The sequence below is a fragment of the Narcine bancroftii genome, chromosome 4, assembly GCF_036971445.1.
Source record: "Narcine bancroftii isolate sNarBan1 chromosome 4, sNarBan1.hap1, whole genome shotgun sequence".
In the NCBI taxonomy this organism is placed as follows: Eukaryota; Metazoa; Chordata; class Chondrichthyes; order Torpediniformes; family Narcinidae; genus Narcine; species Narcine bancroftii.
Genome location: NC_091472.1, coordinates 195710984 through 195725110, shown reverse-complemented (window position 1 = coordinate 195725110; position 14127 = coordinate 195710984). Strand labels below are relative to the sequence as shown.

General features: G+C 40.4%; 1 protein-coding gene across 2 annotated transcripts in view; it reads right to left on the bottom strand.

Moving 5' to 3' along the window:
• The window catches only part of rilpl1 (Rab interacting lysosomal protein-like 1), a 62952-nt gene that overhangs the window by 34058 nt on the left and 14767 nt on the right, over nucleotides 1-14127 (bottom strand). For both annotated transcript variants that reach the window (XM_069933507.1, XM_069933508.1), the window contains exon 2: nucleotides 5768-5918. In XM_069933507.1, coding sequence (XP_069789608.1) covers nucleotides 5768-5918 — 151 coding nt within the window. The remainder of the gene's footprint in view (nucleotides 1-5767; nucleotides 5919-14127) is intronic.

The window sequence follows — 14127 nt, the reverse complement described above, 5'->3', positions numbered from 1 at the left end:
GCAAACTACCCAATGAAAATATTGCTGGATCTAAAACTATTTTAATCTTATACAGATATTCTAAAAACAATTGAATTTTCTTCCAAAAAGATTGTATATGTATACATAACCAAACAGCATGAAAAAAAGTTCCAACCGTATCACCACATCTAAAACACAAATCTGATTCATGAAAACCATACTTTTTTAATTTTTCAGGTGTTAAATATAATTGATGTAAAAAATTATAGTTAATCATTGCATAACTGGCATTTATCAATCTAGTTACACTAACATAACAAATATCTAACCAATCATCTTCGGAAAAAATAAAACCAGTATCCGCTTCCCATTTACTTTTAGATCTATCCCAACCCTTTTTATCCATATCATCCTGTAATATTTGATACATAGATGAAACATAACCCTTCTCTGGTACCTTCATAAGAAAAGTCTCAAATTTAGTCATTTCAGATAAAATCATATCTCTACCAAACATACATCTTACCAAAGATCGAATTTGATAATATAGAAACAAAGAATTCTTATCAATACCAAAACCTTCCCTCATCTGATTAAAAGATAAAAATTTACCCTATTTAAAACAATCTCCCAAATTTTTCACACCTTTAAATCTCCAATGCAATAAACTTCGATTATGTATTGAAAAAGGAATAAGTTGATTATTATACAACGGAGTCAAAGCCAATAATTTACCCCTAGAGCCTGTCATATTATTTTTCTTTATCCATAACTTCACTAAATGTTTTAATATAGGCACATTATATTGTTGTAACAAATTTATATTCCATCTAAACAAAAATTGATGCATTTCAAATTCAGAAATATTTGTCATCTCAATTTTGGCCCAACTAGGAGGCCGTACCAAATCCATCAATGAACTAACAAATTTAAGTTGGGCTGCTTCATAATAATTTTGAAAATGTGGTAAACGTAATCCCCCTAACTCATATTTCCAAGTTAATTTATTCAAAGCCACTCTCAAAAATTTACCTCTCCGTAAAAACTCCCTAACCATTTTATTCAAATCTCGAAAAAAAATATTATCAAGTAAATACGGAATAGATTGAAACAAATATTGTATACGCTGAAAGATATTCATCTTAATTGTATTTATCCTACCCATTAAATTAATAGGTAAATCTTTCCATTTGATCAAATCAGTTTTAATTTTTTTCATTAACGGAACATAATTTAATTTATATAAAGATTGATAATTAACATTCAGAATTATACCCAAATATTTAATTCGATCAGCCCACTTCAAAGTAATAATATTCTTATAAACTGAATAATCTCCTTCACTTAACGGTAATATTTCACTTTTTTCCCCAGTTAACTTTATATCCAGACAAAGATCCATATTGTATTAAACACTCCTTCAAATGTAAAAGTGACTGAGCTGGGTTTATTAAATAGACCAATACATCATCAGCAAATAAATTAATTTTATACTCCTCGTCTAAAACTTTCATACCTTGTATCTGTGTATTTTGTCTTATCAATTGTGCTAAAGGTTCAATCACTAACGCAAACAAAGCCGGTGATAAAGGACAACCTTGACGAGTTGATCGAGATAGCTTAAAGGGATCCGAAATCAAACCATTCGTCAATACTCTAGCTACCGGTTAGAGCCCTAATCCAACCAATAAAAAAAGGACCAAACTTGAATTTCTCCAAAATTTTAAACAAAAAGTTCCATTCAACTCTGTCAAATGCCTTTTCTGCATCTAGAGATATCACCATCGGATGATCTGAAGATTGTCAAAATCTATTAATCAAACTAATCACGCGCAAAATGTTATCTGAAGCATATCTATTCTTTATAAAACCTGTTTGATCCATATGAATGAACGTAGGTAAAAATTTAGCCAATCTATTCGCTAATATTTTAGCTATTATTTTAACAACGAAATTGGTCTATATGAAGATACCTTCAAAGGATCTCTATCTTTTTTTGGAATTATTGTAATTAAAGCACTAGAACAAGACTCAGGCAATTCATAATGTTCTCCAACTTGATGTAATACATCCCCAAACACTGTAGATAAATCATCATAAAAATTTTTATAAAATTCAACCGAAAATCCATCATCACCAGGCGATTTACCGTTCGGCATTTCCAGCATAGTGATGCCACTTTCAAGGAATTGTATATCTGTATTCCCAGATCCCTCTGTTCTACCGCACTCCTCAGTGCCCTACCGTTTACCATGTAGGTCTGATCTTGGTTAGTCCTCCCAAAATGCAACATTTTATCCACATTAAATTCTGTCATGTGCAGCCCATTTTCCAGCTGATCTAGATCCCAATGCAAGCTTTGAAAGCCTGCCTTGCTGCCCACTACACCTTCAGTGGTAGCAGCATCTGCAAATTTGCTGATCCAATTTATCAAATTATCATCCAGATCATCGAATATAGATGACAGTCAGCAATGGACCCAGGAATGGACCCAGCAATGGACCAAGCAATGGACCAAGCAATGAACCCTGAGGCACACCACTAGCACACAGGCCTCCAAACAAGCCTCTCTGGCTTCTCCCATATAGCCAGTGTTGAATTCAATTTACCACCTCATCCTGAATACAGAGTGACTGAACCTTCCTGACTCCTATCTGGGACCTTGTTAAATACCTTAGTGAAGTCCAGGTAGATGACATCCACTGCCTTTCCTTCAACAACTTTCTTGGTTGCCTTCTCATAATACACTAGAAGATTGGTGAGACACAACCAACAATACACAAAGCCTATCCCTAAACAGTCCCTGTCTATCCAAGTACTTGTATATCCGGACTCTTAAGGTACTGTATATGCTGGTGTATAGGACTTCTCTGTATAGAACAACTCCTGGAATTTCCACCTAAAATGTGGGTTTTGAGCAACATCATTTGTATAAGGCAACACCCCAATCAAAAAAAATCTGGCAGTATTTAATACCAATTACCCTGTATATTTTAAAATAAACCAGTCGGCTCCTGTTTCAGGCTGTTTAAAGCCTGTACAGAGCCAACGACAGTCAGACCAGACAGAAAGGAGCCAGCAGGGAGATGGCAGTGGTGTTGAGGCTCCCCCTCTGGCGCCTCCGCCCACGGCTCCCCCTCTGGCGCCTCCGCCCACGGCTCCCCCTCTGGCGCCTCCGCCCACGGCTCCCCCTCTGGCGCCTCCGCCCACGGCTCCCCCTCTGGCGCCTCCGCCCACGGCTCCCCCTCTGGCGCCTCCGCCCACGGCTCCCCCTCTGGCGCCTCCGCCCACGGCTCCCCCTCTGGCGCCTCCGCCCACGGCTCCCCCTCTGGCGCCTCCGCCCACGGCTCCCCCTCTGGCGCCTCCGCCCACGGCTCCCCCTCTGGCGCCTCCGCCCACGGCTCCCCCTCTGGCGCCTCCGCCCACGGCTCCCCCTCTGGCGCCTCCGCCCACGGCTCCCCCTCTGGCGCCTCCGCCCACGGCTCCCCCTCTGGCGCCTCCGCCCACGGCTCCCCCTCTGGCGCCTCCGCCCACGGCTCCCCCTCTGGCGCCTCCGCCCACGGCTCCCCCTCTGGCGCCTCCGCCCACGGCTCCCCCTCTGGCGCCTCCGCCCACGGCTCCCCCTCTGGCGCCTCCGCCCACGGCTCCCCCTCTGGCGCCTCCGCCCACGGCTCCCCCTCTGGCGCCTCCGCCCACGGCTCCCCCTCTGGCGCCTCCGCCCACGGCTCCCCCTCTGGCGCCTCCGCCCACGGCTCCCCCTCTGGCGCCTCCGCCCACGGCTCCCCCTCTGGCGCCTCCGCCCACGGCTCCCCCTCTGGCGCCTCCGCCCACGGCTCCCCCTCTGGCGCCTCCGCCCACGGCTGAGGACATTTTAAGTATCTCTGCCATTGCAATTTACAGACTCGCCTCCTTCAAAGTCAGAGGGAATATCTAGTCAGGCCCTGGAAAATTATCCACCTTTTTGCCTCAAGGCAGCAAGCGCCTCCTCCTCTGTAATCTGCACAGGTTCCATGACCTCACTGCCCTTTTGCCTCACTTCCATAGACACTGTTTGTCTCTCGAGTAAATACAGATGCAAAAAAAAAAAATATAGAATCCCCTAGGATTTTACTTCACTTTGTCAGCCAGAACCACCTCATGTGTTCTTTTAATCCTCCTGATTTCCCTCTGCAAGAATTTTCTTGCTCTGTACCTTCCTTTTGATTCTTCACCAGGGCCTTAGTATCTCCCGAAAGCCATGGTTCCTTATAAATGTTGTCTTAGCCTTTAATTCTAACAGGAACATGCAAATGCTGTACTCTCAAAACCACTTTTTGAAAGCCTCCCACTTACCACCTTTGTCAGAAAATAAGCCGTCCCAATGCAAACTTGCCATATCCTTTCGGATACCAAAATTGGCCTTTCTCCAAATTAGAATCTTAACCCATTTTTCAAAAATCATCTTGGAAGTAATGGAAATATGATTATTAGATCATTTTTGGCCTTCGTGTTTAAGGAAAAATAGACACAGTGGAGGCAGTTAATATTCAGTGGGAATGTCGTTCAGGAACCTGTGAACATTTCACAGAACGTGGTCTCCAGAGGTTGTGTGGAGTCAGAGACAATGACAGAGTTTCAGACAGGCACTTCAACAAGGAACAGGATAATGCAGACAGTCAGTATGGAGATGGAGGGTCGAAGGGCCTTCTGCGAGATTCTGAAGCATAGAAAAAATAATGGTTGCACTGCAGGAGTTGATGTTACAGCAGCGCTGCTCCTGGTGTGGGCCTGGGGAAAGTGGGAGCAGACAAGCAGTGCACCCCTACAGGGCCCTACCACCCAGTCCTATTGCCAACGGCTGCATACAGGTTTTAAACAGCTTGTTAAAGGTCCAAAGTGTTCTAATTAAAATCCTGTGATTTGGTGGGGGGTGGGAGGGGTGGTATCTATATCCAAGGATGCAGATCCCATGCTCGGCAATGGCCACATGGGGTTGCACATTTTGCATGAGCAGCGGACTGGCGCAAGGCACCAGTAACTGGGAGAATAGCCCCCATTGAGAAGGAAAAGCAGAGGATCGGCCTTTAGGATGGTAACCACAGTGGCAGTCCAGCAGGGAGCTCTGTGGCTGAAGGTCGTGCACAAGCTGCAACACGAGGGCGAGGAATCCACATCGACTGCAGGCTGCCGGAGACTGGCTCATGGGAACCAGGTATCGGAAATGGGATTCATGAGGTTGCTGAGTGCAAGGAGGGGTCCCAAAGTGCCCCGGGCACTGAAGGCTTCCTCCTCACGATGGAGGCTTGGATCTGGGCTCGGGTCACCCATTGATTGATCTGAACTGGAGTCTTGTGTTGCTGCAGGAGCGCTGGAGGTGAATCCATGAATCCTCGGTTACTCTGGTGGGGGGGGGGGGGGAAGGAGTTGGAAGAGACTCTCTTTTGCTTCCCTTTTTCTGACTGTATGGGCAATGCTAACAGCGAATCTTTACCTTCCTTCTTGCAATTTCATGTAATATTACATTTCTGTTTAATTACATGATAATAAATTTGATCAGAGTTGGCCTTTGGAGACAAGGGTGAGTTTGTGGCCTATAGCAGAAGGATCAAATTCCTCAACATTGGTATTTTCCCTGCTGCTTTCCCTGCACCCATGTTTCAGTCCCATCATGTGCCATCAGTCAAAGTTGAGCAATTTGTTAACAGCTTATTCTCAATCATTTATTGCAAATGAATTCAAATAATTTTTAGTGGAAGACACAAAGCAAAGGTCTGGGTTTCCCCAATGGAAGAACCACTCCAGTGGTGAGAATGCCTGTGGCTTTTACCTTCCTGTTTCAAGATTTCTTCCTCGGTAAGGTGTGTATCTTTGTGGGAGAGGTTCATCATGAGCTGTTTGTTCTCCTTCTGAAGCTGAGCAATCTGGGACAGCAGATCCTGAGCCTCGCCCCTCCACACGTCCTCAACCAGGACCAGCTCCTGAGCACAGAACAGACAGGTCATCAGATAACATAAAAACCACACCCATTGCCCCAGCCCCAGGTGGTCACAACCCTGGAGCTACAATAGACTGGGGCTGGGGTGGGGGGGGGGGAGAACTGAGCTCATGTGCGGAGAATGAGAGGTGCAGCATTGGGGGGGGGGGTAAGGGAGTAATGGCATTGGTTCAAGGTTACTTTTCCTTCTATCGTCACATAATAATACAGTAAAATCCCTGGTATCTAACCCCTACGGGGATTGCGGGAGCCGAATTTTTCAGTGGAGACGCGTTCTCACAATCCTTAACTAATGCATCTGCATTAAAAATAAACAGTTTAAGAGACGAAAGACAGTGCAAATTGTAATTTGGAAAAAAAAAATCAGTATTGTAGTCCTTAGTTATGTAAAGTTCACTTTAATCAGATAATTCCTGTAATTTACAAAATGTGAATTTAAATTTGAACCCTGGTCGCTGGAGCTGTAACAGCGTTTTGCTCACCATGCCATGGTCATAAAACCCCCCCCCCTCCCCCCAACCAAGTTTACAGATAAAGCTTTACTAATATACTTAATAAAATGCTAATAAAGATAAAGGCTGTAAGCAGGGATAGGGAGGGACTTTGGGAGAATTGCCTAGTGACGAGCGGCACCAACCGGCTCTCCATCCTGGGCGCCGCCATATTATTCAAACACAACTTTATTCAATCTTTATTCAGACAGCTGCTGCGGGCAGGGCAGGACCGGGGCACTCCGCTGGCTGAATGTTTGTCCCATCTGCACCAAGGAGTAACATATGGCTTCGGAGAATATTTAAAATTTTATTTGAATTTTTAAATTTTTTCTTTATTTTAAATTCTATTTCCTCAATTTTTTTTGCTGGTTGCTTGGGTTCCTGGTTGCTAGAATTCCAGATACTGGCGATTTTACTTTACATTAACATGCATGATCAGGACTGGTGCTAGGAATTGCTGGGCCTAATTAGAAAATTGATAGCGGGGCCTCTACTCTACAAAAGTCAAAATTGATGTTTTATATTTCATGTAGTATGCCAGTCTTAGCCAAAAAGCATTAAATGCTTGATATACTAAATATTGAAAGACAATATGAAGTTTTAATTTTTTTAATACAAGTTAAGACAATTACAGACACACTGTTTATGCACAGGTCTTTCAGAAACAGACTTTACTGGCTTTTTTATTTTCAAAATCTTTCAAAATAATTTCAAAGTCAATGGTTTTAGTATGTCATTTTCTATAAATAGCATCGCCAAATTGTTTAGTCTCTCTTGTGAAATTGTTGACCCTAAGTATGTTTTAATCAGTTTTAGTTTTGAAAAACTTCTTTCACCCGATCCGACTGCTACGGGCATTGTTAAGTAAATCCTCAAAGCAATAAAAACATTAGGAAATGCTGTGAATCGATTGTTTACTACCAGGTATTCAAACAGAGCTTGAGGCTTAACAACACTGAAGGGAAAAAAAGTTCAGAGCTTCAAGTTCTTCGGCCAAAAGATAACCATCCACATCTTTAGTTGTTTCAGTCGTGCTTGTACTCCAGATGTGTGACCTTTCATGTTGCTGCCGTTGTCATAGCCTTAGCCTCAAATATCTTTCACCTCTAAATTTAATTCCTTCAGTGTGTTCAATAATGTTTTCTATAAATCTTCTCCTGTGCTACTTTCAACCTGCATAAACTTTATGAAATGTTCATAAAGACCTGAAGGAGCCAGGTTATCATCAGACACATACCTGATTGTTAGAGACATTTCCTCTTCATGACTCATATCAGGTGTGCAGTCTAACATTATGGCGTAGTACTTGGCTGCTTTTACATGTTTCAGTATCTCATTCAAAACAGCTGTAGCCATAATGTCTAGTAATTCATTCTGAGTATCTTTTCCTCAATAGTAATTATGAATTTCATGGGTTTTGACTTTTCGCAAATGTTCTTCAAGAACAGGATCAAACTTTCCAAACAGCTCAACAAGACCTAAAAAGTTCCCATTGTACACTCTCATTACCAACTTTTTCCTCTGTTCCTCTAAATGCTAGATTTCTCTCTGGAAGAAACTGGGCTATTGAATACTTGCTGCCAGTGCTTTGCACGTTCATTGACCATTATTTCAAGTTCATTAGACCAGTTGTTGAATCCACTTGTTGATAATGTACTGGTTGTGTTCTTACTAAAAAGTTTACAATAAAAGGAATAAATTCTATCAGCAGACAGAGTATATAATCCAAGGTCTTTCAACACACTCCCCATTTGGAAGTTTCCTCTTACAGTGAAACTTTGAAAAACACAATCCCTTTTCGTTTTGTGAAAAGTTGTTCAGTTGGCTGGATCATCATAAATGTTAATTACAACTGTACTCATGGATGATCCATCATTGCATGATTTTTGGGCTTGGTCTTTTTCATCTATAAGTGGACTTTCCGCTTTTGCACTGTCTTCTGGTGTATTGAGATCGTCTTTCATTTGATTCACAGCTGCGTCATCCTTTTCTAACTTGTTATCAATTTCATCATTGTATTCATCAACTGTAATTGGACTCAAGGCTGTATTGTCATTTTCTGAATTGTTTTTGTTTTCTTCATCCTCAATACATGGGCGCTTCAAAGATGGAGTGACAAGGAATTTTGTGATAGCACCTCTATGTTTTTCATTTTCAGCTACCTTAGCCTTGGCCAGTGCTCGTTTCTGGTTGCCGCTTAAATACTTACACCCTTTGTCTCTATCTCTGCTTGTGCTTGCCATGTAAAATGACATACAAATTTTAAGCTGCTACTCTGGGCTATATTTTTAAGGGAAAAAAGGTAAAAGAAGTATATTTTAAAATGTTTAGACTTGAAATTACACAAAAAACTTGACGTTAGCAATTTGTTATAAAATTGGACTCGAACTCCCTGGTAAGATGTCTACGTTGCTCCAACAGTGGAACAATGTTGTCATCGTCGTTGGTTCAACGCAAGAAACCAATGTCAATCCCACGTAATTTTGCTCGTTACCTTTACATTGTTCCAACTCTCAACTTGTGAACGCCACCGAACAGCAAAACAAGCGACCAATTCTGGATTTGTTGAATGACGACAACTTCGAATAAGGTAAGAATTGCCTTTTTTTAGTAATAGTTAGGTTAGGTCAGTTAAGGTTACATTCCAGAAAGGGGAGATGCACTTTAATTTTGCCGGTTTTTTTTGTTTTTGTTTTTTTTTTTTAAGCTGGTTTTCTAGTCCAATGTCCAATGCTAGTTTGTCGCTAGAAAAATTGACAGAAAAACTGATGTATGTAACAGATGAAATTCGCCCCCGAAGAAAACAATTTCAGCATGGTCAAGCTAAACTGCACCCCGTTTCAAATCACCAAAAACATGAAATAGGCTATATTAAGCCCTGGCAGTCCAATAGCAAAGTTAGTAATAGTAGCCTAGTACTATTTTGATACTAAATCAAACACGGCAAAATTATGAAACAATGACAAAGGCAGCCTTGCTAAGAATATCTGGATCTTGTAAAGATGAATAACCCCGAGATATAGAGTACATGTCCCTATAGCTGAATAACCTTGTAAACCAGCTCGTAAAGATGTAGACGATAACCCCCACAGAGACCTAGCCCAGTAAAGATCAACTTAAACTAACCTAACTTCGGGTTATTCATCTTTACAAAGCCCGAATATCCTCACCAATTCCATCTATAATTGCTAACATTGTCAGAAATTCTACGCTTAGGCCCAGGCTATTTACATTCAGGCTAACTGCTTAAGCCTAGGCTATAGGCAAGGCCCTAGGCTAGCATGACACGATCGCAATCTCATATTAAAGTACATTTAATATGTGCATGATATACTTTAACTTTTGCCCTACTGTGAAGCAGACGACGAGTCGCCATTGGCATTGTACAAGAGGAAGAGAAGCAAACGAGAGACTTCAGTGGCAGAGTATCTGTGGATTGGTCTGTGCGCAGTTGCATTAGGCCTGCATGAGAGCAAATTGCAACTGAGCAGTGCCTCCATGATTGTACACACATGCCATCTAAAACAAGTGCAGCCTGTCCAATCTCTCCCATAACTAAAGTCTTCCATTGAGGCAACATCCTCTGCACCCTCTCCATACAACCACATCCATCCTCCACTGCAGTGAACAGGACTGCAACACAATACTCCCAAGCGTTTTGTAAAGTTGAAACACAACACCCCAACTTTTGTATCCTATGCCCTAACCCATGAAGGGATTGGGCTTTGTCACCACCCTATCCACCTCCATTACCCCTCTGCTCAATATAATTCCTTATTGCCCCGCCAGTCACTCTACGTGTCCTGATTGGACTTGCCAAGCTGCATCATCTTGCCCTTTTCTGGATTAAACTCCAGCAGCCGACTGTCTGCCCAATTGTCTATCTGATCTGCATCCTGCTGTAGCCTTCGACATTCTCCCTCACTATTTGCAGCCACACTCATTTTCATGTCATCCTAAAACTTACTATCATACCTCCTACATTCCCACTGAAGTTCTTAATACATATCACAAACAACAAAGATCCCAGCACTAAACTCTGCAGTCCACCAATAGTAACAGACTTCCAATCAGAAAATCACTTTCCCACCATTACCTCCTGTCTCCGACATCAAGCCATTTTGAGTGCAATAAGCCAAGTCACTTTGAATTCCATATATCTGTCTTTTTCAAACTCTTTTAAGATCTGGTTTGAGGTGGTGATTCTGTTCTTCAACAACAATTCCAGCATAAGGGAGTCACGTGATGGAGTAGTGGCCGGACGGTGAACTCCAGCCCTCTCCAGAAAAGTCGGAAAAAACAAAGGAAAACACAAAGGCACAAAAATAAAAATTAAAGAAAAGTGAGTATAAAGGTGGAAAGAAGATGGCGACGAAAAAAGAAAAATCGAAACCAACGGTAAGAAGAGAGGAAGAGAAGACAATGGAAGAAGAAGGAGAAGGCCTTACCTGTTCGAAAAGGCCCGCGGTGGAGAGAGAAACCCGCTCCCTCAGGTCGGTAGAAAGTGGACTACAAAAATGGCTCGCTGAGCCAAGTAAAAGTGCGCAACCGCGCATGCGCGAGGAGTGGCGCATGCGCGATGCGCATGAAATAAAACACACCGACGGGAGGGGTGACCAGCTGGGGAGTCGATCTCCACAGCCGGCAATGACAGCTGCAGAACACCTGCAGCAAGAGGAGATCATAGAAGACAACGAAAACAAGAAAGAAGAGAAGAAAAGGGCAACAAAGAAACAACAGATGGCCAACCCAGACGAAGAAGAAGAGGAAGAGGAAGAGTACAGTGAAATAGAAGAAGAAAGGAAAGGCAAGATAAAGGATATACTTTCTCTTATTAAAAAATACATGGAGTCATTTAAAGAATGGCAAGCGCAAGAATTTAATGATTTAAGAAGAAGAATAAACAATACAGAAGAGAAAATGAATAAAATAGATATGACCTTAACAGAAATGGGAAAGAGAATGGACAAGATGGAAGAGCGGGAAGCAGCAGTAGAAATGGAGGTAGAGGACTTAAAAAAGAAATTAGAGGAATCTAATAAAAAAGTTATAGAGACACAAGAACTGTTAGCTCAGAAAATAGATATAATGGAAAATTATAACAGAAGAAATAACATAAAGATAGTGGGCCTTAAGGAAGATGAAGAAGGCAAGAATATGAGAGAGTTTATAAAAGATTGGATCCCCAGGATCCTAGGATGTCTAGAACTACAGCAAGAAATGGAAATAGAAAGGGCACATAGAGCAGTGGCCTTTAAACCACAACCACAACAAAAGCCAAGATCTATTTTAGTAAAATTCCTAAGATATACTACAAGAGAAAAGGTACTGGAGAAGACAATGGAAAAAATAAGAGAGGGCAACAAGCCACTGGAGTACAAAGGGCAAAGAATCTTCATTTATCCAGATATAAGTTTTGAACTCCTGAAGAAGAGAAAGGAGTTCAATACAGCAAAGGCGATTTTATGGAAGAAAGGGTATAAATTTATACTAAAGCATCCAGCGGTATTGAAAATATTTATTCCAGGACAACAAAACAGACTATTCTCGGATCCAGAGGAAGCACGAAAATTTGCAGAACAATTACAAAATAGACTGAGGGATGAAGACGTGTAACGATATATATAACACTACAAACATATAAGGTGGAGAAGAATATAATGAAGACAAAACAGAAATATTATGAACCAGGTGAAAAAACGCACAAAATCCTAGCATGGCAGCTTAAGACAGAACAAGCTAAGAAAATGGTATTGGCATCAAGGAAAAAAGACAAACAAATTACATATAATCCAAAAGAAATTAAGGAAAACTTTAGAAAATTCTATGAACAATTATAGCGAACTGAAAACGAAGGGAAAGAAGGGAAAATAGATGAATTTCTGACTAAAATTGAACTACCAAAACTACAAATAGAGGAACAAAATAAATTAACAGAGCCATTTGGAATAGTAGAAATACAAGAGATAATAAAAAAATTACCAAATAATAAGACACCAGGAGAGAATGGATTCCCAATAGAATTCTACAAAACATTTAAAGACTTATTAATTCTGCCCCTCCTGGAAGTAATCAACCAGATTGATAAAACACAAAGCTTACCAGATTCATGTAAAACAGCAATAATTACGGTAATACTAAAGCAAGGGAAAGATCCACTCTCACCAGCGTCATATAGACCAATATCTTTACTTAACACAGATTATAAGATAATAGCTAAACTATTAGCAAACAGATTAGCAGAGTATGTACCGAAAAAGGTAAATTTAGACCAAACTGGATTTATCAAAAAAAGACGCACAACAGACAATATTTGTAAATTTATTAACTTAATTCATGCAGTAGATGGGAATAAAGCACCTACAGTAGCAGTTGCTTTAGACGCAGAGAAGGCCTTTGACAGAGTAGAATGGAATTATTTGTTCAAAGTATTGCAAAAATTCAGTTTACCGGAGAAGTATATTAATTGGATTAAAGCATTATACAAGGTTAGCGAAAGTGACAGTAAATGGACATGTATCAAAGCAATTTAACTTAAGCAGGTCAACACGGCAGGGATGCCCACTATCACCTTAATTGTTTGCGTTAGCTATAGAACCACTAGCAGAATTGATAAGAACAGAAAATAATATAAAAGGAATAAAAATAAAAGATAAGGAATATAAAATCAGTTTATTTGCGGATGATGTTATAGTGTACTTAACAGAACCAGAACTATCAATAAAAGAATTATCTAAGAAATTGAAGGAATATGGAGAAGTGTCGGGTTACAAGATCAACGTAAATAAAAGTGAAGCAATGCCTATGAATAATGCGGATTTCTCAAAATTTAAGAAGGAATCACCATTTAGATGGCAAATGCAAGCAATAAGATACCTAGGTGTACAAATAAACAAAAATCTCGGCCAACTATATAAACTCAATTATTATCCACTAATGAAAAAATTACAGGACGATTTAGAGCATTGGAAAGATTTACCACTAACACTAATAGGAAGGATAAACTGTATTAAAATGAACATTTTTCCAAGGATATTATACCTATTTCAGGCATTGCCAATACAACTGACAGAGAAATTCTTCAAGGAGTTAAAGAAAATAATAAGGAAATTTTTATGGAGAGGGGGGAAACCGAGGATAGCACTAGATAAATTAACAGAATGGTATAAACAAGGAGGCTTACAACTGCCAAACTTTAAAAATTATTATAGAGCCGCACAATTAAGATACCTATCAGATTTTTATCAAACAAGGGAAAAGCCAGATTGGACGAGATTAGAATTAGATAAAATAGGGGAAAAGATACCTGAACACATATTATATAAATGGGATGAAAAATTGGTACAACATAGAAGTTCTCCAGTATTACATCATCTCCTCAATATTTGGAAGAAGATTTATGTAAAAAGAAATAAAACTAATTATCAATTACCAAAACTAATATTGACGCAAAACAAGTTACTCCCTTTTACAATAGATAACCTTTCCTTTAGAGAATGGGAGAAAAAAGGGATTAAAAGAATAGAAAATTGTTTTTCAGGAAATAGATTCTTATCCTTTGAACAAATGAAAGATAAGTACAATATAACTCAAGATACAGCACTGGCATATTACCAATTGAGATCCTACTTGAAGGATAAATTAGGAAGCAGTTTGAGTTTGCCAGAGGGAAGTAACCTTGAATATGTGATTACAGAT